General features: G+C 42.9%; 1 protein-coding gene across 5 annotated transcripts in view; it reads left to right on the plus strand.

Moving 5' to 3' along the window:
• Positions 1–26,476, plus strand: part of slit1a (slit homolog 1a (Drosophila)) — an 84,159-nt gene that overhangs the window by 27,945 nt on the left and 29,738 nt on the right. For all 5 annotated transcript variants that reach the window (XM_026189268.1, XM_026189270.1, XM_026189269.1 and 2 more), the window contains exons 5-9: positions 19,291–19,362; positions 20,163–20,234; positions 21,225–21,296; positions 22,081–22,244; positions 26,037–26,184. In XM_026189268.1, the coding sequence (XP_026045053.1) occupies positions 19,291–19,362; positions 20,163–20,234; positions 21,225–21,296; positions 22,081–22,244; positions 26,037–26,184 (528 nt within the window). The remainder of the gene's footprint in view (positions 1–19,290; positions 19,363–20,162; positions 20,235–21,224; positions 21,297–22,080; positions 22,245–26,036; positions 26,185–26,476) is intronic.

Raw genomic sequence — 26,476 nt, forward strand, 5'->3', positions numbered from 1 at the left:
GACGTGAAGGTGTGTGCGTCTGTGCGCGACTACGTATGCACACGTTGTTGGCCATCAAAGTTTGTGTGTGGGTTCATGTGTGTTTGTGTGTGTGGGTGTGTTTGGTTAAGGGTCAGGCGTGACAGCGCAGATACAATAGGGTGGGGTGTGACCAATCCCTCCTTCACTATTTATTAGCCTATTCAATCACCCACTCCCCTGCTCAGAGCCAGGCTGGGCCAGGAGGCAACCAAGCTGTCCGTCAACAGCAAGGGGGAGGGGCAGCAAGTGGATCCCAGAAAACATAATTAATGTGTAAAACAAGAGCTGCTGCATTGCTCTAAAAGGGAAATTAAGGAAACAAGCAGCCACGGCGACTGCAATTAGGTAGCGCTGAATAGGCCGCTGTCTTTGAGTTGTCAGTACTGCTTCAGGCACTCAAACCTGCTCTCTCTTTCATCTCTCACCCTCTTCCACTCTCTTTCCCCCTCTCTCAGTCTTCCCTCTCTTCTAAACAATGTGTTTCTCCCATTCTGTAAAACACACAAGGAGTGGGAGAGCCTTTTTGTCAGTCGGCCTCCTGAGTGTCGATCCTCAATCGTTGAGCTAGCCGTGGCCGGCTGTCCTTGGAGAGCCCTGGAGTGGCTTTCACGAAGGTCCACTAAACACACACACATGCAAACCTATATTATTGTTGCCGGAGCTTTAGGACTCATCACGAGAGCACGAGTGGTGAAATGAGCAAATCAGGGAGGTGCTTTTTTTTTTTTTAAATGAACCCTTATTTAAATTATTCAGCTTTCTACATTTTTATCTTTATAGCGTGTATGACCTCGGAACTAATGGCAAACCTGTTCTTGAATTCATTAGAAAATATCATTAGAAAATCCTAAGCATTTAGATCATCAATCAACAAGTGTTTGGCTCTCAAATTTAGCTTCATTGTGGATGACTCACTCTCCATGTTCCATGTCTGTGAGTCATCTGTGTTTTATTTAACTTTTAGCACTTGCTACAGGCAAGCATTTCCTTTTTTTGTTCGTCTTTTGCATTCCCTTTATCTTTTGCTTTTGCATGAAATTGGATCAGAGCTGTCTGTTGGCAAGAATGTGAGTAGCGACAAACTAGCACCCAGAATGGATTTTGCAATGCACTGCAGAAAAGGTCTGTGGTTGCTGTGCAGAAAAAAAGTATTCCCTCTGGAATCTGTTTTTCTCCTGCTGCGTCTGCATGTGTGTGTTCCAAAACCAACCATGAAGCTAAAATCGTTGCAAATTACTAGCTAAATCGCTGCATTGTGTTCTCGACACTCATAATGAGTCAGAAGGAATGCAATGTCTTCACCTGAGCTGTAACTGATAGCAGGTATAAAGAGGATCTCACATGTCCATGCAGAAAAAATCGAAAGAAAAAGCCTGGCAGTGGAGAGGGCATACCTGCACTGCGAGGCAGGGTGTGTCTGGTCTCTCAGGGTTCACCGCTCCGACTAAACCACAGTGGTAATGCAGCGGAAAATGACTCCAGAACCTGGCATATAAACTTAGGATCACTGTGATATTGAGAGAGTCGCTCGTGCTTTTTCCAAGCCTCGTACAGTTTCCGGAAGACTCATTAAGGAATCATTAAGTGAGGGAGCTGAAAGGTTCATATTCATGAAATTCATCAAAACAAGTTAGTGAAAGCAGCCAATGCATTTATTTAGTCGGCCAGCTGAATTCATCCAATGGGCTGCATTGATGTAGTGTTGACCCCGAACCACAGCGTGCACTGTTGTCAGTATGGCTTTGTTGGTAGTGCGGTGACCTTTCTTTGTGCCCATGTTTGGGCCAGTAACCTTGCTTTGTGTTGCTGTGTGTATCAGGGTGTAGTGTGACTCCCCTTATCCATAAATCACTGTCAGATTCCAATGGTACGAAGCAAAGCCTTCATCTGAAGCTTGGATAATAGGGTTGTTGTGTGTCTGTGTGTGTGAGTGAGTGTGTGTGTGTGTTTGCGTACCCAGACATTCATGTGTGTGAAGCCTGTTGCCCTTCATTTACCAATCAATGCCATGCAGGGTTTATGAAAATTCAGTGAGTGTGAGATGAGCTTTTTTCTTCAGATGAATATTGCACGAAACGCAGCACTGGGTGACAAAACACTCCATCGATTTTAAAGAAGGAAGGAGGCAGTGATTGAGGGAGGGGGGGTGGAGAGACAAGGGTGAGGGAATGAGGTTGATCGCTGGTGCGTGATGGAATAAACTGCAGATTTTCTGTCGCCTCGTGTGCATGTGTGACTGTGTGTGTACGTCCCACACAGGGGTCTAATAAATAAATTATGTCTGAAATCAGAGCAGCTCTCCCTAGACCATCTCCACTTCATGAGAAGTGCTTGTTTACAACTCCACACAGACACAAATACACAATCTCATGCTACATACTGCTCGGCTACTGGAAGGGACCAATATACTGTTGCTCTCTCCAGGAACACGTCTGTCCTGTGAGCCTCTAAGTGTGTGTTCCCGCTCTCAGGCCTTCATCGCATTACTTTCTGAATTCCTTCCATGTTGAGGGTGAAGGGATGGGAAGCATTACTGGGCAGGCCAAAGCAAACACACACACACACACACACACACACACACACACAAACATGCATATAAACACCTACCTTATGAGACGGACTGGAGAGCATTAGTGAGCTCAACAAAGCAAACACGGTGATAAAAGAAGGATTTGGGCAAATTCTGATGAGAGGAAGCGGTGGGGCAGGGAGAGGATTTACCCCCAGTATTCTGCAGGCCGGGGCACGACAGAAGCCCTGAGTTTTGTAACCAAACAGTGTGTGGCACTGACTCATAGTTCCTGTGTTTGCTCTGCGGGATGTCCTAACATATCATTACTTCTCTTAGGAAAAGCAACCTTCTCAAGAGAGACGGCTGCCTACCTTCCAGACAAAACCTGACCTTTAACTTTCTCCCAGCAGTAAATGAACCGATGCTTTTCTAGATGAACTGCGAGTGTAAACGAGAGATGGTGTTGGAGTGCTCGTGGGTGTGAAGGAGAGGGCAGTCGATGCACAGATGATTCCCATGGTTTTATTGTTTTTGGGAGATTTTCATACATTCCCATTTCTAAGCAACTGAAGCAAAGGTCAAAATGGAGGAAGGAAGACGAGAACAACAGACTAGAATGAGATGGAGGGAGAGAGATGTGTTGATGGTAGGGGATACAGCTCTGGAATGCTGCAGTGGTTTTAATTACAGACAAAGGAATGGGCTTTTTAAATATTTAGAGTACAGATGATCTCTCTGGCTGCATATGTTTGTGTGTTTGAGGCTGTGTGTGTGTTTGTGCGCATGTTTATTCGGATATGTGTGTGTGGGGGGCATTACATGTGTGGCGCATGTAAAGATTTTTACACTGGATACCTTACTGACTCCCAGTCCCAAACCCAAACTAGGAGTAGATTAGCTTGTAAACTTCTGAGGATGGGTTTGCGTCTTCTCCCAGTTTTATACCAGCAATAAAGCACACCTAACAGTCTTTAAATGAACAAGCAGGTAGAGAAACATATGCTTTAGCATATAGTGACTAGCCTACCTAGCGTGGGCTTGTAAGTTCTGAAATTTTCCAGTCATAGGAAGTGAGACTGATGCAAATCTCTGTGTCTATGTTACAGCTCTTTATTTTGGCTCGACACAACCAGAAGGAAATAGGCACCACATTGTGGTGCTATTTAAAAGTTTCGCTGTACAACTATTGAGTCAAACTGTCCTGGCAGCAGCCGACTAAGTACGATACCCCGCTGATCACCCGAAACCCCCCCCAAAACAACCCCTGATAAAATCATCAGTTAAAAAAAAGAGAGAGAGAGAGAGAGATATCATTCATACATCAAAAAGTTTAACTACCTCAGCTTTTATATACCACTTAAACTAGCAGGCCATAAAAAAGTCCCCCAAAACACTAAAAATAAGCTCAGTGAAAGATAAAACTAAACACACAAGAGAGAGGTGATACCAAAGAAGTGGTTTCAAAGTGCTAAATCTTGACAGTGTGGGTTGTGCTGTTATAGACGAGCCTGAACTGCTCTCACGGATCTAGCTCTCTGGTCGGCTGCATTTGTCTGACTGACATTAGAGTGCTAAAACATACAAGAGCAGTAATCTCCTCATCATTAATTAGAGACCTGCAGGATGTAAAGACATGTGACTGCAGTCTGTGAGCACTAAACCCCATAGGAAGTCGGAACGCTGGAGTTAAATGGAGCTATATCCTCCTTGCTGCTCTTGTTAAATGAGCGCTATCACGAGAGAGCCTTCTCTCCTTTCGTTGGTGTATTATGTGTTTATTCAGAGCGATGCCAAGGCCAGTCTAGACTCCGAATGGTAAATAGGCTGTAATTTTGAGGCAGCGCAGCGTACTGCAGCTTCACATTGATCTGTCATTGACGAAGTTAATAAGCGTGGACATGAGGCACGAAGCCTCATACAAAGACATCAAAGTGTCGGTGCAGTGACTGGCCCGCTGTGAGAATGGCCTTCAGGCAGACACCCGGGGAGCCTCAAGCCCCTGGCTTCCCAGGAGGGGAGAAGAGTGGAGGGAGGGCAAGGAGGTGGTGAGGATCTTGGCACTATGTGTAAAAAGTGTCTATCTCTCTATCTTTTTTTTTTCTCCTGTCTTCCCTCACACATAAGCACATGTTTTTTGGTACGTGTATGCCATGTGTTTGTGCTTCCATATGAGAGTACGGCAACCTTTGAGCAGCAGACAAGATTCTTTAACTCAGTTCTTTCTGCCTCTGCTCACCACCTGCTGCTTGGGAACCTGCTGGCTACTCACACATATGTATACACACACACATGCAAGAGCAAAAGTCTCGCTACTTGGTAACCTCCTGGCTATCTGCCTTTTCATTCATTTCTGTCAACAGCAAGTAAGAGAAGGGGAAAAGGCAAAATCCAAGAACAAATATTAGCCCGTGCAGACAAAGGCATTCCAGACAGGGTTTTCACCCTCATTTGCTCATCCTTAAAGTCCCATCGTCCTTCTTCCCTCCATCTCTCCAGCTCCCTCCCCCCAGCCCCTCCCCTAACGCTGCTCTGTCCTCCTAAGGTCTCTCATTTCAGCTTAGAGTGGGGCATCTTTGCTGTTATTATCAATTTTGCAGAAGTTTAGCAAAGCACAATTGCAAATATAGTGAAAAATAGTGAAATGTGCATGTTTTTCAAAATTGCTCATTGCTTACAATAACACAAATATCCAAAAATTCAACATAAGAATCTAGTAGAGTTGTCATTTAGAATTTGTTGTGGGTATCAAACTTAACCTTCAAGTAAACTTCTCTGCACTAATAACCAAGACAGAACTAAAAGTGTTGTTTTTCATCATGAAATTGTCTCCATTCTTTTTGGGGTTTTTTCTGTGTTTCACTCAAACATGCTTATATGCTTTCCCAGGCACTTTGTTCTGTAAATACAATCACTGAAAGCTGATACAGCCAGCTTAGAAATAGTTAATCCCTTAAAACAAGTCAGACAAAGACTTTGAGTGAGTGATTCATCGACTGCTCAGATTTTGGGGACATCTTCCCCTCACAGGCTATTATTTCCCAGCTTTTTAGTATTCCTCCTTCTCCTGTCCGTCATCGTTTTCCCTCCCCTGCCTCTACGGGTTCAAGATGTCATCCTCATCCTTGTCAGAGAAGTCTAATGGATTGGTCACGCTCAGGGCCCTCCCAGCCTGACTCATAGAGCTGGGCTAAAAGGTCATTGCTAGGGTGAGATAGGAGCTGCGGGATAACGACATCCGCTTGGATGTTCCCAACTTTTTGTGTGTGTGATTTCAACAGTTTTATGTGTGCAACATATTATTTTTTCAGTAATCACCTCTGTACCTTTGTGCTGGGTAGCTGGCAGGACAGTTTGCAATGAAAGCAGTCAAACAAACCAAAGAAAATAAAAAGCAAAAGTCAGGGCAAGCATACAAATATGTTCTTACAGACACTTATGCACACATTCCCTGTGTCTGGCATATTCATCACAGACTCTCTGGGCCTCTAGTTCTTTTTAGAGGTCAGAGGTGAAAATGGCATGGGCGCCTACATAGAAGCAGAGTATACATGTGTGTGATGATCTATTGCCATCTCAAGAAACACAAACCAAATGTATGTCTGGCAGAAATAAAGGTAAGTGAACACGTGATATGTGGTTTTCAAGTTCTAAAGGGTCAGCGTCAATTTTCCTCCAAACAGTTTGTGGTCTTTCTTGTGGTTTTCTCGATAGTTGCGTGATTTTCTTTCAGTCACATCATTATTTTTTCCTGTGTCACATATATCGCGTCGAAGGATTGCAGCAGACATCATTAATGCAGAGCACATTTCCACTCTGCTGTTGCAAATTTCTTTTGTTCCCTCTTTGACCTGGGCGATATTATATTGCCAGCCTATTGTCTCCTGGCCTGCATCTTAATTATCCTTTGTTTGTCCTCTGCCACCTACTCCTCCTCCTCATCCTCGACTTCCTCCCTCTGATTTTTTTCTCCCTCTTTCTTTCCTGGGTGGTGAGTTTTAATTTCATGCCCCCTGCTCTGGCAGTTGGTCCTTTAGTGAGTGCCAGGCTGGCTTTGTAACACACAGCGTCCTCGGGGGCTAACAGTCTCTTTAACACACACACACACACACACACCCACACACACACAAACACACAGCCACAAGTATTCATGCTCTCAGCCCCGGGCTATGTATCGGCATCCATGCAGAACTTATGGCAATAAAATGATCCCGAAGTTGCTTTCAAGAACACACAAAAACACAGGCTGCCAAAGACATGATTACACAAGCAAGCACAGTGGCATGTTAGTTCAGCTAGAGCAAATGGACTTGATTCAGTACTCACACATATGGAACAAAACGCCACTGTATTCCCACTTATCCATCATCACTGTCATTGTTTCAGTAATTTATCTGAAGGTATTGGCCTCATCTGGCTAGTGACAGCTTGCTAACTGTACTGGCATGCCTTCATTACTTCAGCAGATGACTCTCAGCCCTGGGGAGTAATCAGTCTTTATGCTAATGTTTGGGGTTGATGACGGATGTGCTTTAGCCTCCATTGTGTTTGACACTGTAAGAAAAAGGAAAAATTATTGTGGGGTTTTTTGTTTGTTTTTTTGGGGTTTTTTTTTTCATTTTGGAGATATATTTTGTGAGTATGTCTGCGTGCTGGAGTGCACGTTTGGCCCCTGTGGTAATAGCCCATGCCTACAGCTGCACCTCTGCAAAGGTTCATTAATCCTGAAAGCAGAGTCTGGCCTCATCTTTATCTCCTGAGCATTGCAGATCACATCTGCAGCTCCAGGCCGGTCACTCATTAATGAACACACCTCAAGGCCATATGCGATGGTTCGAAAATATTTTAAGAAATCCAAGCAGGGAATATCACATACCAAATGAATAAAAGAGGCAGGTAGGCTGTCAGACAGCAAGAGCGATGTGTTTTTCAGTTACGGTGGTGCTCTGGTCAATCTAAAAACCTCACTTGGAATAACTTTAGATCCACCGAAACGATTCACATTAACATGTGCCATAATTCTTTTGAAAACATGTCGAACAATTCATAGTAAATGATCCTATTCACAAGCTCGAATTGTTGTCTTTGTCTGTCACTGTCTGGTTGCAAAGTTTGCTTCACTCACTCACTCAGTTGTCTACGCTGTATGTGGGCTGTCAGTGTGGGAGGATGAGGGTATTCTGAAGGAGTGTGGAAGACAGGGTAAACATCCAGAGGAGTCTGTGATGTCCATTGTTTAGCTCTTTCTCTCAGGACGACTCCCACCCACTGCAGCACAGCTGGGACCATTTGCATTGTCCGCCCCTTCCACTGCCATCCCCAGCCATGCTCTTACAAGCAGAACACACACACACACACACACACACACACACACACACACACACACACACACACACACACACACACACACACACACACTACTCTCAAGGCTTAGTCACAATTCCAGCTGGGTACCTTTTTGTCTCCTAGCAACCAGCACCTCTGCGGTTTCTGGCCTCGCACCTTTAGTTTGGACTGCGAACCCATCCCAACACAAGGATTACAAACACACTCACCAGATGTGGGTTTTGAGTTGCTGCCTGAGCAACATTGAATCTGCAAAGTATTGGGCCGTTAGCTCTTGTGGAATGACTTTCTTTATGCGGTGAAGTTAATGAAGAACACTGATAGAAATGAAAATGAAAGCCCAGAGGCTTTGAGGCACTCTGACTGCAGTTTTAATCCCAGCTTTCCAAAGGGTGTTTGCAAAACCCCTTATGAGCCCAAGAAAAAAAAGGTCAGCATGAATTCAAACGGACATCAAAACAAACTGTTAATTGAACAAAATCACCTCAAGGATCAGTATAATTCAAAAGACACAGTAGAAGCTGTGAAGTTGAAAGCTGAATCAAAAGAGAAAGAAAAAACAACATCACATATATTTTACATTTAGTTTGATAGACTTTGTGCATCTGTGTGTGTGCATTGCTGATTTGTGACTACAGCCATTTGGGGTCCTGACTGCCTCATGTTATATTCATGAAAGATTTCCATAGTCTCAGAGAACCTGCAGTTATTTATTCATACCTCTATGAATACCTCTGCTGACCCCTGACACACACACACACACACACACACACACACACACACACACACACACACACACACACACACACACCTTCACCTACACACACACACACACACACACACACGTGTGTCATAGAATGGAAATATCGCCTCCTCAGATCTCTTCATACACACACACATACACAGAAACAGTGCTAGCTGACCAGTGGTTAACCTTTAGCTTTTTACTTATGTAATAAGATATCTGGGACAGGCAGTGCAGTCTGAGCAGAAGGAGATGGAAAGTCCCTGAGTAGCTCTGACCTGAAACTCACCCAGGTGTTATTGTGTTATATGTATCCAGTGTACTTATTCTGGGCATCTGTGCTGTATTACTTCATCGTTAGGGTAAATTAGGAGAATAAGTGTATGCTTTTGCCTCTAGATGTTTGAAAAGTTTTGTTTCTGGGTTTTTTCTAGTCAGAAAAGCAAACAGAAACGATGTCTACACACAGAGTGGGCCTATAGATTGTCTTGAGTAGGCCTTGCCATACCCATTTTACTCCTCAGATATGTAACAAACCATGGCTGCTGCACTGAGAGCTTTTTATTTTTCTCATCCAAATTTCTGATGCTGCTAGAGACTGATGACTGTGGAAACATTAAATAAAAGAAATCCTCAGTTTTTCCTTTTTATTGGCAAACATCTTTCAGTAGTAAGAACTATACTTTAGTAAGAAAACCTTTATCGTGGGCATCTCTGAATGAAGTCATCATTATCAAGATGCAAGCCTGATGTTAGGACATTAGAACGCCTGTAACCAAGAATTCTAACAACAACTCTACACTGGACGAACTTATTACCATGAATATTACCATGCACGACTCTGATTCCACCTTAAATTTGTGAAAATGTGTTGTGTACACTTGGTGATCTTGCCTTTGGCAAACCCCGAGTGCCTATGTTGTGTGCTTTGTGGATTACTCGGTGCAGAAACATCAGGATGAGACCCCTGACTTACTGCTGATTACATTGCTCTCTTGCTGCCTTAGGATATTTTGTGTATGGAAGTCAAAGCACCGTACATGTGTATGCCTTGGAGTGTGTGTTTGTGTGCATGTGAGTGTGTCCTCTTAAAGATAAGGTGATATACAGCATGCCCAGGGAGAACTGTTGACTTGATGTCAGCCACAATGCACCTGTCTCATACATCACGGTGAGCCAGAGTCTGCAGTCTTTATTGTTCCATCACTTCTCCTCTCCTCTGTGTTATGGAACAACCGCCTCCCACTCAGTGCCTGTTGTTCCCCTCAACATCATAATGTGTATTTAACGGCATGGGTTATATTTAAGTCAGTGCACACCTGCGAAATGTAACCATTTAAATAAGTAATACAAATATATTTAAAATGATTAAAAGTTTAGAGAAGTAACTGTGTAGCCATTAAGTAGCGAGATGGGTTAAATGTACAGCGTGCAGGTTTCCATTTTAATGAAGTCTGTTTAGACTCTGCGTCCTTGACTTTGTATATCTAGGCATGTACCTTTGGGCTGTTTTTAAGTTGAGCTTTCAGAGGGATTTGGAGGGAGAACAAGCACAACGTAAAGGTAGCTACTCTGCTCACCTTCCCTCTGGCTTAGTCCTCTCGTCTCCTTTTGCGATACTTTCCATGTGTGATGGCAACTGTAAATGCTTAAAGTAATGACTGGGAGATCTCACTCTCGATTTCAGTCACTCTAGAGAATAGACGAGGGTGTATACAAGTTCTTTAGAAAAATCCAGAGGAAACGAGGAGGTGATTTATGCAGGGGTTCAGTTTGGTCAGCATTCATCAAATCTACTCTCCTCTGGTTCATGCTTTTTTTTTCTATTCTCAGTCTTCCGAAAATGTTATCGTCTTTGCATGGAGTCAATTAGACCTCTCGAAGCTTGCTGTTTTTGTGTTGATTGAAATAGCTCCTGAATGTGTATCTTTGTGACAGTCCTCTGATCTGGTATCAGCTGCCTGTGGTTAGGTGCGGTGGATCTGTCATCACAGTGGCTCAATAACACTGACCTCAGACCAGCGTTTCCAGGAAAAGCTGTCATCCGATCTTCGGGATCAGTTTTCCACTTTCTAGGTAGCCAGCCATCCACAAAGAGGCATCTTTAACTAGTTTAGCAAGACCACACAGTATGTGTGCGCGCACAGGCTTGTGTGTGTGTGATAAAGGGAGAGTGAGACCGGCCAACCGGATTGACTTTGTTGTTTTTCTAAATGGCTGTCTCCTTCCCTTTTTCTCCCACCCTGGCTCTGTGTAAAACATTAGTCCAATCTAGTAAAATGATTTCCAGGCTATTCTGAGAGATGGAGATGATTATTTCTGGCTTGGAGCGAGCCCGCTGGCTAATGCACAGATAGGTAATAGGAGTGATAATGGACCTGTTGAGAGGTGGTTCTACCTCACCCTCCTGGCTTTTCCTCTTTTCTTCTCACATTGTTCTCCAGCAGGTAGACAGCATGATGGATGGAGACAGGGCTTGGCTGTGCCCCTGTGCAAAGCATCGCTATCGTACACCCCGCTGTCTGTTGATAGTGCCTGTAAGCGTTTGTCATGATCGATGCTGCTCAGCCCTGCTCCATCATTCAGCCTGACTGCCAATGAAAGGCTTGGACACACTCAGAAACTCAAGCAGACATAATGGTAGGGGGAAATTAGGGTGAATCTAGAGCTCTGACCAAGTATAGATTTTCTCCCTCGTTCTTGCTATAGAAACCCTTTAACTTGCTTCATGGGTGGCAGCAGAGCACGCAGCCACATGTGTGCGGTCATATGGGACTTTTAAGCCTGCAAATACACACAGACATCATGAATCATTTACAGTGAAAGAAGAGATGTGGATAACAGTTAAACTAGCTCTGTCTTGAGTCTCAGTGTGTGTGTGTCAGCCATCATGTGGACTTGATAAGTTCCACTGACATTGTGTTTTCTCTTGGTGGTTGTTGAGTTTTCCAGTCTGGGAGCGCTGTGTGTTTCTCATTGGTTGGTGAGCTGCAGATGATTAGAGCGGAGTCCATCCATGAAATCCCCTTTAGGTCCCATCGAAAAGAGACAGTTTGAGGAAGTGTGTCTATGTGTGTGTGTTGTGAGAGTGAGGGGAAGGAGAGAGACAGAGCGTGTTAGGCTAGCTCTATTTTTCAGCATCAGAATAAATCATAAACTCTCCCCAGATGCGTCCACAATGGCCTCCCTTTCCCCTCTTTCAGCATGTGCAGAAGTGCAAGACTTTAGAGGGTTAAAGTTATAAACAAGAAGGCTGCTATGACAGTCCAACTGGCCTGCTGGAAATGAGATAATGCTGCTCAATGACATATTTCCTGCAGTCCATATAAATAAATAGAGAAAGTGACACTGCGGAGGAAAGGGGGAAGTGATACGTAGCTCCAATCAATTATTTTCCCTGCCTGTTTGTACTAGTTTTAGTTGACATTAGCTTTCAAAGTAAAACAAAGACAACAAAGACAAACAGATGCCACTGAAATGTGCTGCATTCAGTATTAGTCCAGTATTTGTTTTTCATTGTGATTCTTTGTATGGCCTATATTTAGTCCAAGAAGAGAGAAAAAGAGTAGGGAAGCAAGACTTTCTCTCTTGGGTTTTTGTGTAAGAGTATTCCTAAAGCAGCCTCGTTATTCTTCTCTTTGTAAAAGAAGCGATTTTTCCGTCGCTGCTTACCAGTCCTCCTCCCACTAAGCTCTCTCCTCCTTTCTCCACCACAAAGGGATGAGAGAGGCACCTTACACACCGAGCATGCTAGTGTACCACATCTGTGCGCGTGTGCATGATAATTTGTGTGAGCATGAATGAAAGATTTTAAGACGTTAAGACGGTGTTTTGACCTGCAGATGATAATGGTAATCACGATGATGATGATAGTGGTGGTGTCTGGCTCGCTCGTCCAGATTGCACTTACTCCTTTGCGGAGGCACGAAACACTGAGGTCAGACAGCAGGGAGAAAGTGAAGGGAGGCACGGCTAAGAGGCATGTTTATCATTTATTTTAGCCGGAAGGGAAGCAAGACGTGAAGGTGTGGAGAGAGCAGGATTGGGGGAGGGCGTGAGGGTGAGAAGGAAGGCAGAGACAGTCTTGGCCGCACACAGGAACACTCAGTCACTCTCAGTCACTCTCTCCGGGCCACACAAATTCACATGTTCATGCCTGTGTTTTTGGCGAGGGTCCAAAGGCCTTGCAGACTCGATCTATGTGCTTTCTCACCTCATTGTCTTTATGTTATCCCCCCACACACATACACCTTCACTCATTTTTGTTCTCTTTCAGCTCAACCAAAGGCCTGTCTACACATACAGTACACAAAGCGTGTCAGCACATTAAAGTTTTTGTTTATGTCTTCAACACACAAGGCATGTTTGTTAAGCTCAAAATAGACTCATGACTCTTCAGACTTACCTTTCTTATATTTTGCTTTATTTTTGTGTGTTATGGCCTCTGAGTGCTGATAACTGTCAAAATGTAACCCTTTCAAACTTCAAGGTTCTTTTTCTTTTAATTAAACTTTTTAAAATCATAGTCACCTTTTGTGGCTTGCCTGCCACTTCCTTGTGTTGTTCCTGGGATTTTACCAGGTTAAGTCTCTGGTCCAAAAAAAGAGTATCGACATTAAAGTCACCTGCAAAATTTCCTTTTTGAATCCCAGGCCTTCACTTTGATTGCTAATAAACATTTAGGTAATTATGCCCTTGACAGAGGAATAAATGATATGTAGACATAAACAGTTTGTGTATGTTTGGCTTAGTTTCTCTATCTGAAAGCATTGCTCTCTATTTGCAGTTGTATCTTGACTCATTTGTTGGTACATTTCCACGTGCAATGACTTCTTTTTGAAGGCCCACAGTTTGTTTATGTGGCTGTTTATATGTGTGTCTACTTGTGGGTTTTTACCATGCAGGGAGGAAGAAAGTAGTTAGCATTTAGTGGCAGCACACTGCCATTCTTTTAACAGCTCTCACACACCTCATTAACTCTCTTAATGAGTAAGTAATCAGACACATTCCCCCTCTGTCTTTCTGTCTTTTTCTCCCTCTTTAAATGGTAGAATAAAATTAAGAGCATTTGGCAAGGGTAAACATTTTCTTATCATGTAATCTAGTCGAGCTCTTGAGAAAACAAACACCCGGCCTAAAATAAATGCACTTACACAGGGACCATAGAGGGAAGTCTTTTAGAGAGATACTCTATTTATAATCGCCATAAAATTTAATTAGTAATAAATGGATCAGGAGCTTCTTTTCATTGACTGTGATATTTTTAAAATAGGTTGAAATGTTTTCGTAGCTTGACTGTATAACTCTTTGTAAAAGAACAATGCAGGAAGCGGTGGACTGAAGAGAGAGTGATGAAATAAGGGTGAACGGCTGTGAAGCAGCAACAGGAAATCTTCATCCCTTTCTGCATTACTGAGTTGCTGCCCTGTGAAAAAAAAGATTTCTATCCAGTGCATTTAAGTGATTTTCTTTGCTTTTGAAATTTAAAAGAGCTATCACCCAAACAAATCTCATCTCTTGATGGGAAGTGGTCTACATTTACCCACACTTTCATACATGTGACAGCGTTTCGAAAATAGCTGGTTTTCCCCAAGTTATGCAGCAGTGAAAAGCAAACAAACAAATAAGATGTATTTATTTCATTGCATATTTTTGAGAATATCTCTTTCAAAAACAACCTGAGTTCACCTTGAGAATGTTTAAGAAAAAGTATACAGAAAAGTAAAGTGTTAATAGTGTCCAGCAGCTGTAGAAGGCATCAATGAAGTCGACAGAGTGCACACATCTTCTTAAAAGGCAGTTGAAATTTCTCCTAAGGAAAAGCTTTAAAACTAACATATCATAAATAGGATTTATCCTCCCAGGTATCAAAGCTTTTGACAGCCAAATGTGGAGGCACAAAGTCGGAAACTAAGAAATCTTTCGTGTATGACAGAGGCAGTTATTTGTTTTCACATGTAAGCTCATGTGCAAATATGTCTATGTGTATAAAGGTCATTACGAGATATAAATTACGCCCACACCAAATATCCTGAAGCTTTGCAGGTGTCAGCCACGAAATGTGTATAAAAGCTGGACTGCCTTAAAAGTGAAGCCAATGCAGATGTGCCTTAAACTTGCTTTCTTCCTCATGATCATAAGAGGGAAACTTCAGGGATTTCTGAAAGAGGCTCAACTTAATAGAAGTTTATGAGATATAACACTACTTCGCAATTGATTTAGTGCAACACTCTCTTGGTGAGTTATTGGTTTAAAAAGCTACCTTTAATACAGCATAATGTTCATTTGGGTAATTATGGTCCCCTACAGGGCGGTGCCTCCGTAGTGTAGTGGTTAACGCACTGGCTTAGCAAGCAAAAGGTTTCTGCTTCCATTCCAGACAGAGACACTAATTCCCTTTTGGGTTGTGTCAGCAAGAGCATCCAGTGTAAAACTCTGCCAAATCAAACATGACAAGGGATCAGCTCAAAGAAGCTTTCATGATCCCATATAGAGCAAAATAGATGAAATAAATCCGACTACCTTGTGATCATCAAGTTGCTACCATGTGAACATGTAGCTTCCTTGAGTTTTAGTCAAAAAATTTAAATGCAAAAGCTGAAATGCCTGAAACGTTATACTTTGTTTTTAATTAAGTGGCTGAACTGCTTCAGCATCCCTAGATATTCATTTTGCCGTCACAAACAATGATTAAAGAATTAAAAGGGTCACAGCGTGTCTTTACGCTGGCGTTTTGATCCGTATATTAACATGAAACCATAGTAGGTATGTGTATCATGAAGGTATGTACAGTGTTAGTGTAGTGTACTGAGATAGAGATCAGAGGTTAATGATGTGAATCAGACAGGAACCAGACATTACCTTCAGCGTGGAGCTAATCTTCAGACCAGGCGCCTTGAGCTATGTCTGATAACATAGCTAATTATTTCAGATATAGACTCTGCGGGGATTCTTGTAAACCAGCATATCAGTAGCTACGTTTATTATCAGAGCAATTTACACTGATTAAACAATAAGATTGTTTGAGGTCCTGAATAAGTGAAACCTTAAAAAGCTTGACCGCAGTATATTAGAGACTGTAGTTCAAACAGCGAAGACACACCTGAAAACATGTGTGTTACCGCATCATTACGGCAACAATGGGAATGAACTGTGAGCAACGTCACCCAGAAAGAGCCAGGGGTACATTAATGAACTAACTGCCCACTTGCATGGTATGTAGTGCATTAAGGTAAATGTATACCAGGTCTTGGCTCTTTTGAACACTCACTCTTGTTCACTCAAGCGTTGGATCGCACACCTATGATGAAAAAAAGGCATGCTGCGTGCAGGAAATAAGGAAAGAAAAAGTTGTAGGTCTAACATTATTGCAGCAAGTCCCTCAGCCTTGGAGTAGAGGCTGAGGGACTGCCTCGGGATATTCTTCAACGCATTGTAATGAGTGCATGGAAGGAGTCTGGGCAGTGGCGACTGCTGCAAAGCTCTGGTGGTTTCTTCTACCCCGAACAGAGCTCTGCGAGTGTCATGAAGCCCGGAGGTTATAACCGCTTCTCCTTCGTCTCCTGACTTTATCTGCTCCTGCAATCCACTATCTGACTCTGAGGTTAGATAAGTCTGATGCAGTACACACATTTTAAAACATATGCGCTGGCCAGACACTCAAATCCAAGATGATTTCATGAAGAAACAAGGCACAAAGAAGATGGAAGTGGTTCCTTTGCCAAGATGATTTCTGAACTATCTCTGGGCTGCTGCACAAGTGATGCACTGTCGTGGTATTTGCTAAAAGGCTTTAACATTAGATTTACTGTCGCTAGATTTTGTGTCAAACACCATGGTGACCATTATCTCTATTTGTGGTGACTGTTGTCATATAATCATGTCTGTTTTTGAATGGATCAGTGCTTCCCTGAAATCAGCTCGACTGAAATCAACTAATCAGAGATGTCAAAGTTCTCAGCAGCAACACAGTTGGAGCCAAGCTTAGAAAATACCAGTGAGGGGCAACCACAGACTATGTAAAATACAGTATGGTCTCCCACAGAAATGTCCTGTTTGCCATTTTAGGAATGTGTAAATGCAGAAATGTCGAGTTGCTAAATTTAATATTGTTCTGGCTCCTGTAGGAGTTTAACCCGTCGATAAATCCTTATAGAATACAGAAGACTTCAGACTCCAAACCATGACCACTGTGATTATTGTGTTTGATGTGACAAAGGGAGAGAAAGAAACATGCAAAGGGACAAAAGCAGTATAAGTAAATGAGATTTTCTGGCACTATAGATAGCATCATTTATAGTTGTCATGGGTTTTTTTGAGGGGGGGGTGCACATTGTCCCAGAATAGACTTATATTTTTTAAGTGACCTCCCACGACCTCAGCACCAAATCCAGTCAAACAGCACCATAATTGGTAGTCTATAGATCACTCTAACCAATTGTGTTTTAGCATGCTAGCAGGATTGACGAGTTCACCCTAGAGCTATCATTTTACTACTTACAAAAATGGGATTGTCCTCATATCATCAGAGCTTTCCATCCTTTTCTCATGCCTGTCCCCATATTTATGTCTTTCTTCCTCTCCCAGCACCTACTGCCTCCGGCATTTAATGCCGCCTGAGCACAGCAATTTGTTGAAATTTCCCATTGGAGCCTGGGAGTGAACACACACATACAACCACCACACAGAGAAAAGATATCCTCATATGTCCAGGGGCAAGAAGTCATTAACCAAATGTATGCAGAAGATCACAAAAGAGACATCTTTTGTGTGTTGGTGGTTTTCTTTTGTTGTAGAAAGGTGAAGAGAAGGTGAGGGGACTAATTAGTAATTAGAGTTCAGGTCCAGGTAGACCTCCTTTGATAAGCGGCACCAATTCAGCCCGGGTGCCAGACTGACTCAGCTTTCATTTCTTCACTCATGCTGTTTTGCCAAGAGAACAACAAAGGAGCTGGAGGGAGCACAACCGTTCTGGCTCTCATGTTTGCTAGTTAGGAGACACGAAGCCGGTTTGGTGTTTGGGATATGATCCTGCAAAATATGGCAGACTGACAGAATAGCTAGATTATTGTTGTGTAATTGCCTAAATTGCCTGCTAACTGTGATGCCCTATATCTCAATGAAAGCAGATGTTATGCAGATCTTCCGAGAAAATGTAACTCAGAAACCTCACAGGATAAAATTAGAATGTGCCACTAGATGGAATATTTATGTTCTGTCTGAACGCGAGCCAGCGACGTGTGTGTTTCATTTGCACATCTGTACGTGCTCGTCAGGTTTTTGTGTGTTCAGAATAGCAGCCATATAAAGGGCTGCTTACTTGTTCCCTTATCCGCTAAATAAAAGTGCCCCTAACACGGTCATTCCCATGCAACATCATTGTAATGCCGTCTTTTAATGGAACAAGACTGTAAACACGGGGCAAGACCCTACAAGTCAGAGTAGACTGCCACAATTCAATCTGACCTCAATATTTTATGCCATGGAATCAAACACACAAATTCCATTTTAATTGTGGTGTATTTGCAGTGGCCTGCATAGTACTCTTTTAATTTTTGCTGTACCGTAAAGAAACAACCACCCATTCATTAGATGGATTGAGCAACACAACCGCTGTAATGCGTTTTACTCCCCTCTTTTGTATCCTGCCGAAACAATGTCTGTGCGATATTCATTCCCGGGAACATTCTGGAAAGCATCACCCAGTGGGGACACTATGTGAGACTGTGTGTCTTGGGAACTCATTTTAGCATTACCCCATGGGGGTTTTAGCGTGGATATTTGTTGTGTGCATCAGAGGATTGCATGCTGTGGTGCGCATGAACATTAACTAAGCAGGAGTCATCAAAGTCTGATTCTGGTGTTGTGCCTTAGCCCTTCTGTGGGTGACCATAAGTGCTCTGTTTACATCTGTCCGGGCTGTGGGAGCCTTCCTTGCATGAGGCAGGAGCCTCTCTGGTATCAGCCAAGAGTTTCCCTGAGTAGAGTATGTACAGAAGATGGTTACATGCTTTCTGAGTCAGGTTAGCTCACAATTTAAACAATAGGCAAAATACTGTGACAATTAAAATAGGTCTTGTGCTTCAAATACTGCTTTTCTCTCTGTTCGGGTCGATTATCACACACACACACTCACACACACACCAAATATTATATGGGAAAATAATGCTCTTTGTGCTACTGCGGGAACACCACCAACATCTCATTGGTCGCTGCCCAGCTGTCTGTCTGCCCAACTGTCTGTGAACTGGTGCCTCACACCAGTGCATGGTCAGGGCACAGTGAACAAATTATAGCCTGAGTGAACATTGAATAATACAGCCAACAACAAAAAAAATAACATCTTCATTATGAATGAGTTGGCCATGCAGTATCAGACCTAAGGGTGTTGGCAGAAGGGAAAAAAATGCCCATAGCGTTCCTGTTCTGCACCATTGAGTGTGTTAAAAGAAAGAGCTACACTGAATAGAGTTTGATTCCTGCTGCTAGCAAAGCATGCTTAAACACTAGAAGTGAAAGGTTCACAGAGGAAATTGCTGGAACATGGTAACATTGCTTCCGAAATTGAGTTATATTGGACACACATCCTCTCAAAGTAAAAAAAGACCAAACCAAAGCGATAATCGAGGATGGATTGTCTCTAACCGATGCCTTCTTATTGTGTCCGCAGAGATCTGAGCGAGAACTACATCCAGTCCATTCCCAGAAAAGCTTTCAGGGGAGCTACAGACATCAAAAACCTGTGAGTACCTCACTCTTTCCAGGGTAAATGTGCTCTGCCCTGCAATGTACAGTTATCTTCGTTATTAAATAAGGATTGGTCTATAGAAGCTTTAAAAAAGTTATGAGGTTATGATGAATGCAACCAAAAAGTCTAGCAACATCTGAAAGTAACCACATTTACAAACTGAAAAATACATGGAAACAGTTAAGTGATTAAAAGTCGCTTAAGGAAGTATAAAAATAACTGGTTAATTAGTTATTAACATGATTCTAACATTGCAGTTATGGCAAGTCAATGAAGAGTCAAGCAAGATTATACAGAATAAATTATTATATTACAAGCTACTGTAAATGAACATTTTCCAATATTTATCCAGTCGGGTTAATGGCCTTTGGTAACCGCAAAACATTATGTACATGTCGGTATGTGTAATTCCAGCAGACTGTGCATCACACTGATTAAGTAGACTAACTACCTCACACACGCTCACACACACACACACACACACACACACACACACACACACACACACACACACACAGAGCTCCCCAAAGGCGTCTTGTAGCAACACTGATTTGCATCTTCGCACGGACACATACTGTAGATTTATGAGGTGTATCGATGCAGATAAACAATTAGTGAAGTGCTACTCTTGGGGTTACAAGAGCTGAGATGACTAAACCAGTATTGATTTACCACAATCCATCAGTGTTCTGCTCACTGTACCCATGATTACAAATAGCCTATAGGGAGGCGGAAAGATTGTTTACTGTATGTGCCTCGTGTAACAAAGGCTCTCTCTTGTGTGTGATCTGCAGCCAGCTGGATAAAAACCACATCAGCTGCATAGAGGACGGAGCCTTCAGAGCTCTGAGAGGCTTGGAAGTGCTGTAAGTATCTGAAGTGATGCTATTCATCCAACCCAGCCCTCTATTGTTCCATTAAAGCACTTAGTTAAATTAAGACATTGTTTTGGCCTCGCTAATAAGCATAACTAACAAAGCACAGGCCTGGCTTATACCAAAATACCCCCCTGTGGGCCTCACGAGGGGGGCCAGCATCATGGAGACCAAGCTCCATTAAGTCACAGTTGACAGCAGTGTTCCCTTCGATCACATTAACACCCCCCACCTGCCCACCACTTCACCTCCATCTACACATCACCCACTTCTGGGCAGGCCATCTGACATTTGGGGGTTCCTACCATTTTACAAAAAAAAAAAAAAAAAAGAATCCTATTCAAGTTAGCACTCAATCCTCCATGCATTGGTGACCATGCTTAGCAGTTTTTGAACATTCAATTAATCATCCCTTGTCTAAAGTGTCCAAGCGGTCTCTGTTAGAGCTCTCCACCTGAAACAATTTAGACTTACAGTTCAGGCAGGGGGACGAGGGCACTTTGACAGGCTTGCTATTTTGATAGTGAAAGGCTGTTTTGCATGTGTGTTTGTGTATGAAGGGTTTGAAAAAAGTGACAGCTGCTGTCATGACATGGAGGAAATAGTCGTAGGGTTGTCACAGTGGTACAAGCAGGGATAGGGGGTTGTTTTGATAGGGTCTGTATTTATAGGTTTCGTGGGGGGAGGAGGACAGCTTGCGTTGAAAGGGGGTAGCAGGTTGAAATATTGCAAAGGGTTATTAGGCTGATTGAAATGACCCGATTCTCTTTCTGCAGCTGATGCCCAGAGTTCGATGAAAGTGGTGTGATCATGACTGTGAGCTTGCCTGTGCATATTTGCATGCATGAATGTCTGCATCTGCGAGGAATAAGGTGCTAGATTCCTGATAGGCCACGAGAAGAAAGAGAGACGGGGAGAGTTTCAAAGAGAACTGATTCCAAAAAGTTTACCGATGCTAAAATCTTGTTTTCTTTTTCACAGAACGCTGAACAACAACAACATCAGCAGCATCCCCGTCTCTAGCTTCAACCACATGCCCAAACTACGGACTTTGTAAGTCTCACAAATCCCACCACTTTTCTACTGATCCGGAGATATTTCCCATAAAAATAAAACAATATTCCACACACAAACAGGCAAAGCAGAGAAAGGGCTGAGTCCTGTGTGATTTCAATGGGAGTAGACAGGTTCTGTCATTCCAGTCAATGTTGGGTGGCAGCCATAACCACAGAGTACCACAGAAGGGTCTGTAGCAATGCCAGGGGCCATTATTCCCTCCATCTAAAGACAACAACTGGCCCAGATAGACACAAATAGCCCCACAAGTCTATTGTGTATTGTGCATTGTATGTGATTACTAAATCTGAAATTATGCACAAATTAAAACAATTATGCCTGCTGAAACTCTGGACCGTGACTCCACTGCTCTTGCGGTGACATTTTAGGCTCCCAGTGGGGTAGTATTATATGGCTTTTCTGTTTGTGTGCACACCATGCGTCTGCACACATGGATTTGCGAGTTAACACACATGCTCCAGAGGTCCACCTCACCACGGCAAGAGTTATTCTGGACAGGCACAGCACTGCAGGAATGCAGTGTTTGGAGTAGGTTTAGAAAAGACCTCTTTAGTGTTCCTCTTTTTTAGAAAGTGTCATTTATAATCATCCGTGCAGCGTATCATTTGTGTTTTGCCACAGGGATTGGATGTGATGAGTTGTAGGAAAGAATAGACACGTTTTATGCTATTTATGTCTTCAGCTTGTGGTATTTTAGACAGAAAAGGAAAACTTCTTCAATCAATCAACTTTTCTTTTTTTTCCCCCTCTCATTTAACAGCCGTCTCCACTCGAACAATCTGAACTGTGACTGTCACCTGGCGTGGTTGGCCCAGTGGCTCAGGCAGAGGCCTACAATTGGCTTATTCACACAATGCACTGCCCCTCCTGAGCTCAGAGGACTTAATGTGGCAGAAGTACAGAAGCATGAATTCAGCTGCTCAGGTAAGATACATTTACAATAAACTTTTGACCAGCAAACAATGCATTTTATAAAAGTTTTTTTTGTGCAAAAGGCAGCAAACAAAATGGTTCTTTATGACAACGTCTCCCTGTGGAGTAAATCTTTTACGGTCCCCTGGTCACACTGACACAAAAACACAGGAAGTACTTCCTGTGTTTTTGTTTCAGTGTGTATTCACCTGGCAGCCACATGATAACCTGGCAACCCCATGCTCTCTTCTGGCCTTTGCATGAGTGCCCACCTCTTGAGGAGCTGGCGCTGTTGCAAGGAAAATGCCCAGCGCACAGCTGGAGCGATGGCTGCCCCCATTGACAGTAGACCCTCTCTCCTCAATTTGTCATTATTTATAGCTTCTCACCTTCTAGCACAAGGATAACCGTGGTTTTGAAATCACTATTTCTTTTGCGGTGTGTGCGCATGTGTGTGCGTGCGCGTGCACGTGTGTGTGTGAGAGACAGAGAGAGCATGTGCATGTGGGTGTGTCATGCCGTGCATTGGGGTTATCATATCCGGACAATGGAAAAACAGCATGAGAACCTCCACTCCCCACAAGGCCATCTCACTTGCAACGCCAGCTGCGAGGGGTGTTTGTGTCTACGTTTGTGTGTGTGTGTACCTCTCTCTGTCTCTCTCTCTCCATGGGTTGTGATTTTTACGCAGCCATACGGCGTGACAGCACAGATCATTAACTATTCATCGCCCAGGGAAAGAGACTCAAAGCGTGGGAGTGTAACGATTCCAGATACGAAAGGGGAGCAGGGGGTGTCAGGGAAATTTGGTTTCTGATAGGATACTGATACAGAAAGTTGAGGTTTCGAATGATGGAGAGCTGTAGTTCATGTAGCATACATATAAGCTGCTGTTGTGTAAAAATACCTAAAAAAGTTAGGAGTGTTGTAGACAGACAAACATTGATTTTTTTTTTTTTTTGAGAGTGTCAATAGCTGATCGTTTTTGTCCCTGCTAACACCAGCAGGAAATCTGCCGCTACTATGTATTTGTGTGTGTAAGTACACAGTGATGCACACACACAAACACATACTAACAGTTTCTTCTTGAGAGGATGAGTGACCAGAAGTTGAACTCCCAGTGAAGGACTCATTAGGGACTGGCTCGCTGGCACATGCATATACACACATACTCCTGTTTTTTGGGTTTTTTTTAGTATTTTTGATGTTCAGCACTGTGTGGTTGTGCGTGTATTTAGTGTGAGCTGTGACCAGGCCAGGCCACCTGCGGGGGATTTGGGGCGGGGTGGCGCTGTGTTGGAAGAAAAGAAGATGGAGAAGCGAGGCGTGTTGCTGTTATGAGAGGCAGGAGAAGGAAAACGGGGTACAGTGTGTTATTCATCGATTCGAAATATGATGAAATTCTGCAGCACCCTGTGTTATGACTCACTTTCTTTCAGTCCCAGTTTTAGGCTGGAAAGCACCACTGTATTGTAAATTTTTGCCTGTAATGAGCAGAGTAACACATTTACTGCTTCGCTTTGAGGAAAAATATTTTTCCAGGCAATGATTTATCATCGGTCCCCTTTAAAAATGGGGTCATTCTTTAATAGTTTAAAAAAACATTGCTGTGTGCTGTATACCAATACTTAATGATTTTAAAAAATGGAAAAGCGGATTTAAAAAGTACTAAATCCAGGTGAAAATTGGATTTTAAACAACATTTGCAGAATAAACACTCCTTCTTTAACTTTCTAAATGCTTGAAGGGACTCCTGTGCAAAACCAGTCACTCATTTGCGTTATCTCACAAATTTCTGCAGTGAGATGCATTTTATGTTCTCCAAACAATTTTGTTTCTTTCAAAAAGGTTTTTAGGTTTGAAATCTGGCTGAAAATCTTTTTTCCCCTTAGCTGTAGCCAATTACACAAGCGTCAGTTTCTGCTTTAGGATACAGTTACTCCCGTTTGTCTTAATGGGCTTTTCTGTGTGTTGTTTTATTCAAACCAAACATTACGCATAACTCCCTTGATCGTTTGCAGCAGATCAAACCCAAAGTTAAAAGGTTCTTGTGCCAACATCATGCTCTATATGACAAAAAATGGATGACTAATTCTACCGCATAACTGCTCTCACAATATAATACAAAAGTAAAAATATTGTGTTTGAGATGAATAATTAATAATAAATTGCTTCAGGGTTGAATACAATACAGCTCTTGTAGAAACAGGAATTACCCTATAAAAATGGGAAACTGCAGAGGAGACAAATGGGAAGAGGCCAGCGATGGAGGGGAGTTAAATATCAAGACTTGTGAGCACATGGACAGAAGCTAATGGCTTGCAGTGATAAAGAGGCTGAAAATGAGGATGTTAAAAGGGAGTATGAAAGTACAGGTGGAGCAGGGGAAAACTGCTGGAAGAAGGAAAGCAAATAAAAGAAGGGCAATGGGAAGGTAACTGGGTAGCAGAGAAGGCGAATTGGAGAGATAATGGGGGATAGGCAGGAAAAAAAAAAACAGGGGAGGAGCAAACATCAAACAGCTTCACCTCAAGTGTACCTGTCACAGAGCTGTCATTGTTAAGGGCGCTCCAGCTGTGCTCTGCACTCCCCCTGATCCCAGGCCTGTCAGATATGCCATGTTGGATCAGAAGGGAGTTTTTCTCTGCCCTACACCTGATCCCAGATCTGTCAAACCTCTGCCGTCCTCTGATCACAGTGCCTCATATCGCATGTGCTGAGGGACTGTACCAGTGTCACACTCGCGATGATAATCGCTGACTTGATTCCCAGATGTGTCGAAGCATTCCGTCCCATCAGGTAATTGATTATGATTGACCAGATGTATGAAGTCTGACCTTAAACATGTCTTATTAGCTAAATGGTCCAAACGCTCGCGCCAGTAATTTTATGGTAAACCATAATGATTCTGGAGTTATGCTTTCTCTGTCACCGACTTTCACCATCACTCACTCTGTCTTCCTCTCGCTGAATGTCTACTCCCACTTGGCTCTCTCGCCAACATTTTTCCACACAAGCTGAGCGATAGATAGGAACGCGATCAAATATTCATGGTTTGAAACTTGGATTAGTAATGCTGTGTAAATGAGGCCATTTAAAAGTCTGTTTTATTCATTTTATCTGGGTTAGACTTGCGTACACACATCTTGTACGCACACACCAAACACGCTGTACTGCCAGCGCAAGCGCCTGCTCTTCACCACACTGTTGACAGTGCCATAGCTATTTGAACAGGTATCTAGAGACAGTATGACGGGTTGTGTGCTCTGTATGCAAATTAAAAAGTTGAAGCTTTTTAGAAGTGGAGAGGTGGGGGGTTGTAAAGCTGAATGTGCAGAATGGCATCAGTTCTTCCCAGAGAACGCAGACTCAGGAGGAATATTTGCGAAGAGATCAATGGATGTTATTGGGAGACCTTCAATTGCCACTCCAGCTCATTCAAGCGCTTTCTCTCCCCTACATCTACTTCGGCACTGCTTTGATATATAACCTAGTTTCTTACCCACTGATTCTAAAAGCTATGTAAGTCTTTTTCTTTTATTTGTTTTTCTCATCCCTAGGAATGCGTGTTCATTTGCAATTCAGCTTATAAAACAAAGGCTTGATGACTTGAGCAGCCGCATAAGAGTTTGAGCCTCAATTAGGAGCATGAGGGGCTTTATGTCACCACAGAAAGATCTCCAGCAATTACATCCATTACATCTTGTTATCCTGAAACCAACAAATTCACCTGTGCTCACACACCTGTAGCAGCTCCACATTCCTCTCTTTTATGCATATCCTTCCCTCTGATTGTCTCTTCAGGACACCAGGAGTCTTCAAGCCCGCAGCCTTGCAGCACTGGTGGAGGCTCTTGTCCTGCCATGTGTACCTGCAGTAACAACATCGTGGACTGTAGAGGAAAAGGTCTGACTGCCATCCCAGCAAACCTGCCTGAGAGCATGGCTGAAATGTGAGCGCACTACTTCTTTCTTTATCAAACATGTGACAAAAAAAAGCTTTTACAAAAGAAAAAAAAGTCTTCAAATAAAAACCATCTGTGTCTGAAAAATAATAAGTGCAAAATCTGATACCGCCTGAAAACTTTAGAAATATACATTTTTCATGACTGCTGCACTGCAGCTATCACAAATGTCCATAATTCTTTACAGAGTGTTTTCATGGACGAGTGACTGACATGGAAAAGATTCATTATAAACTCCTCAAAAATTCTTAACATTCTTAATTTAATTCTCTTTGCATCA

The sequence above is a fragment of the Astatotilapia calliptera genome, chromosome 13 (assembly GCF_900246225.1).
Source record: "Astatotilapia calliptera chromosome 13, fAstCal1.2, whole genome shotgun sequence".
Lineage (NCBI taxonomy): Eukaryota > Metazoa > Chordata > Actinopteri > Cichliformes > Cichlidae > Astatotilapia > Astatotilapia calliptera.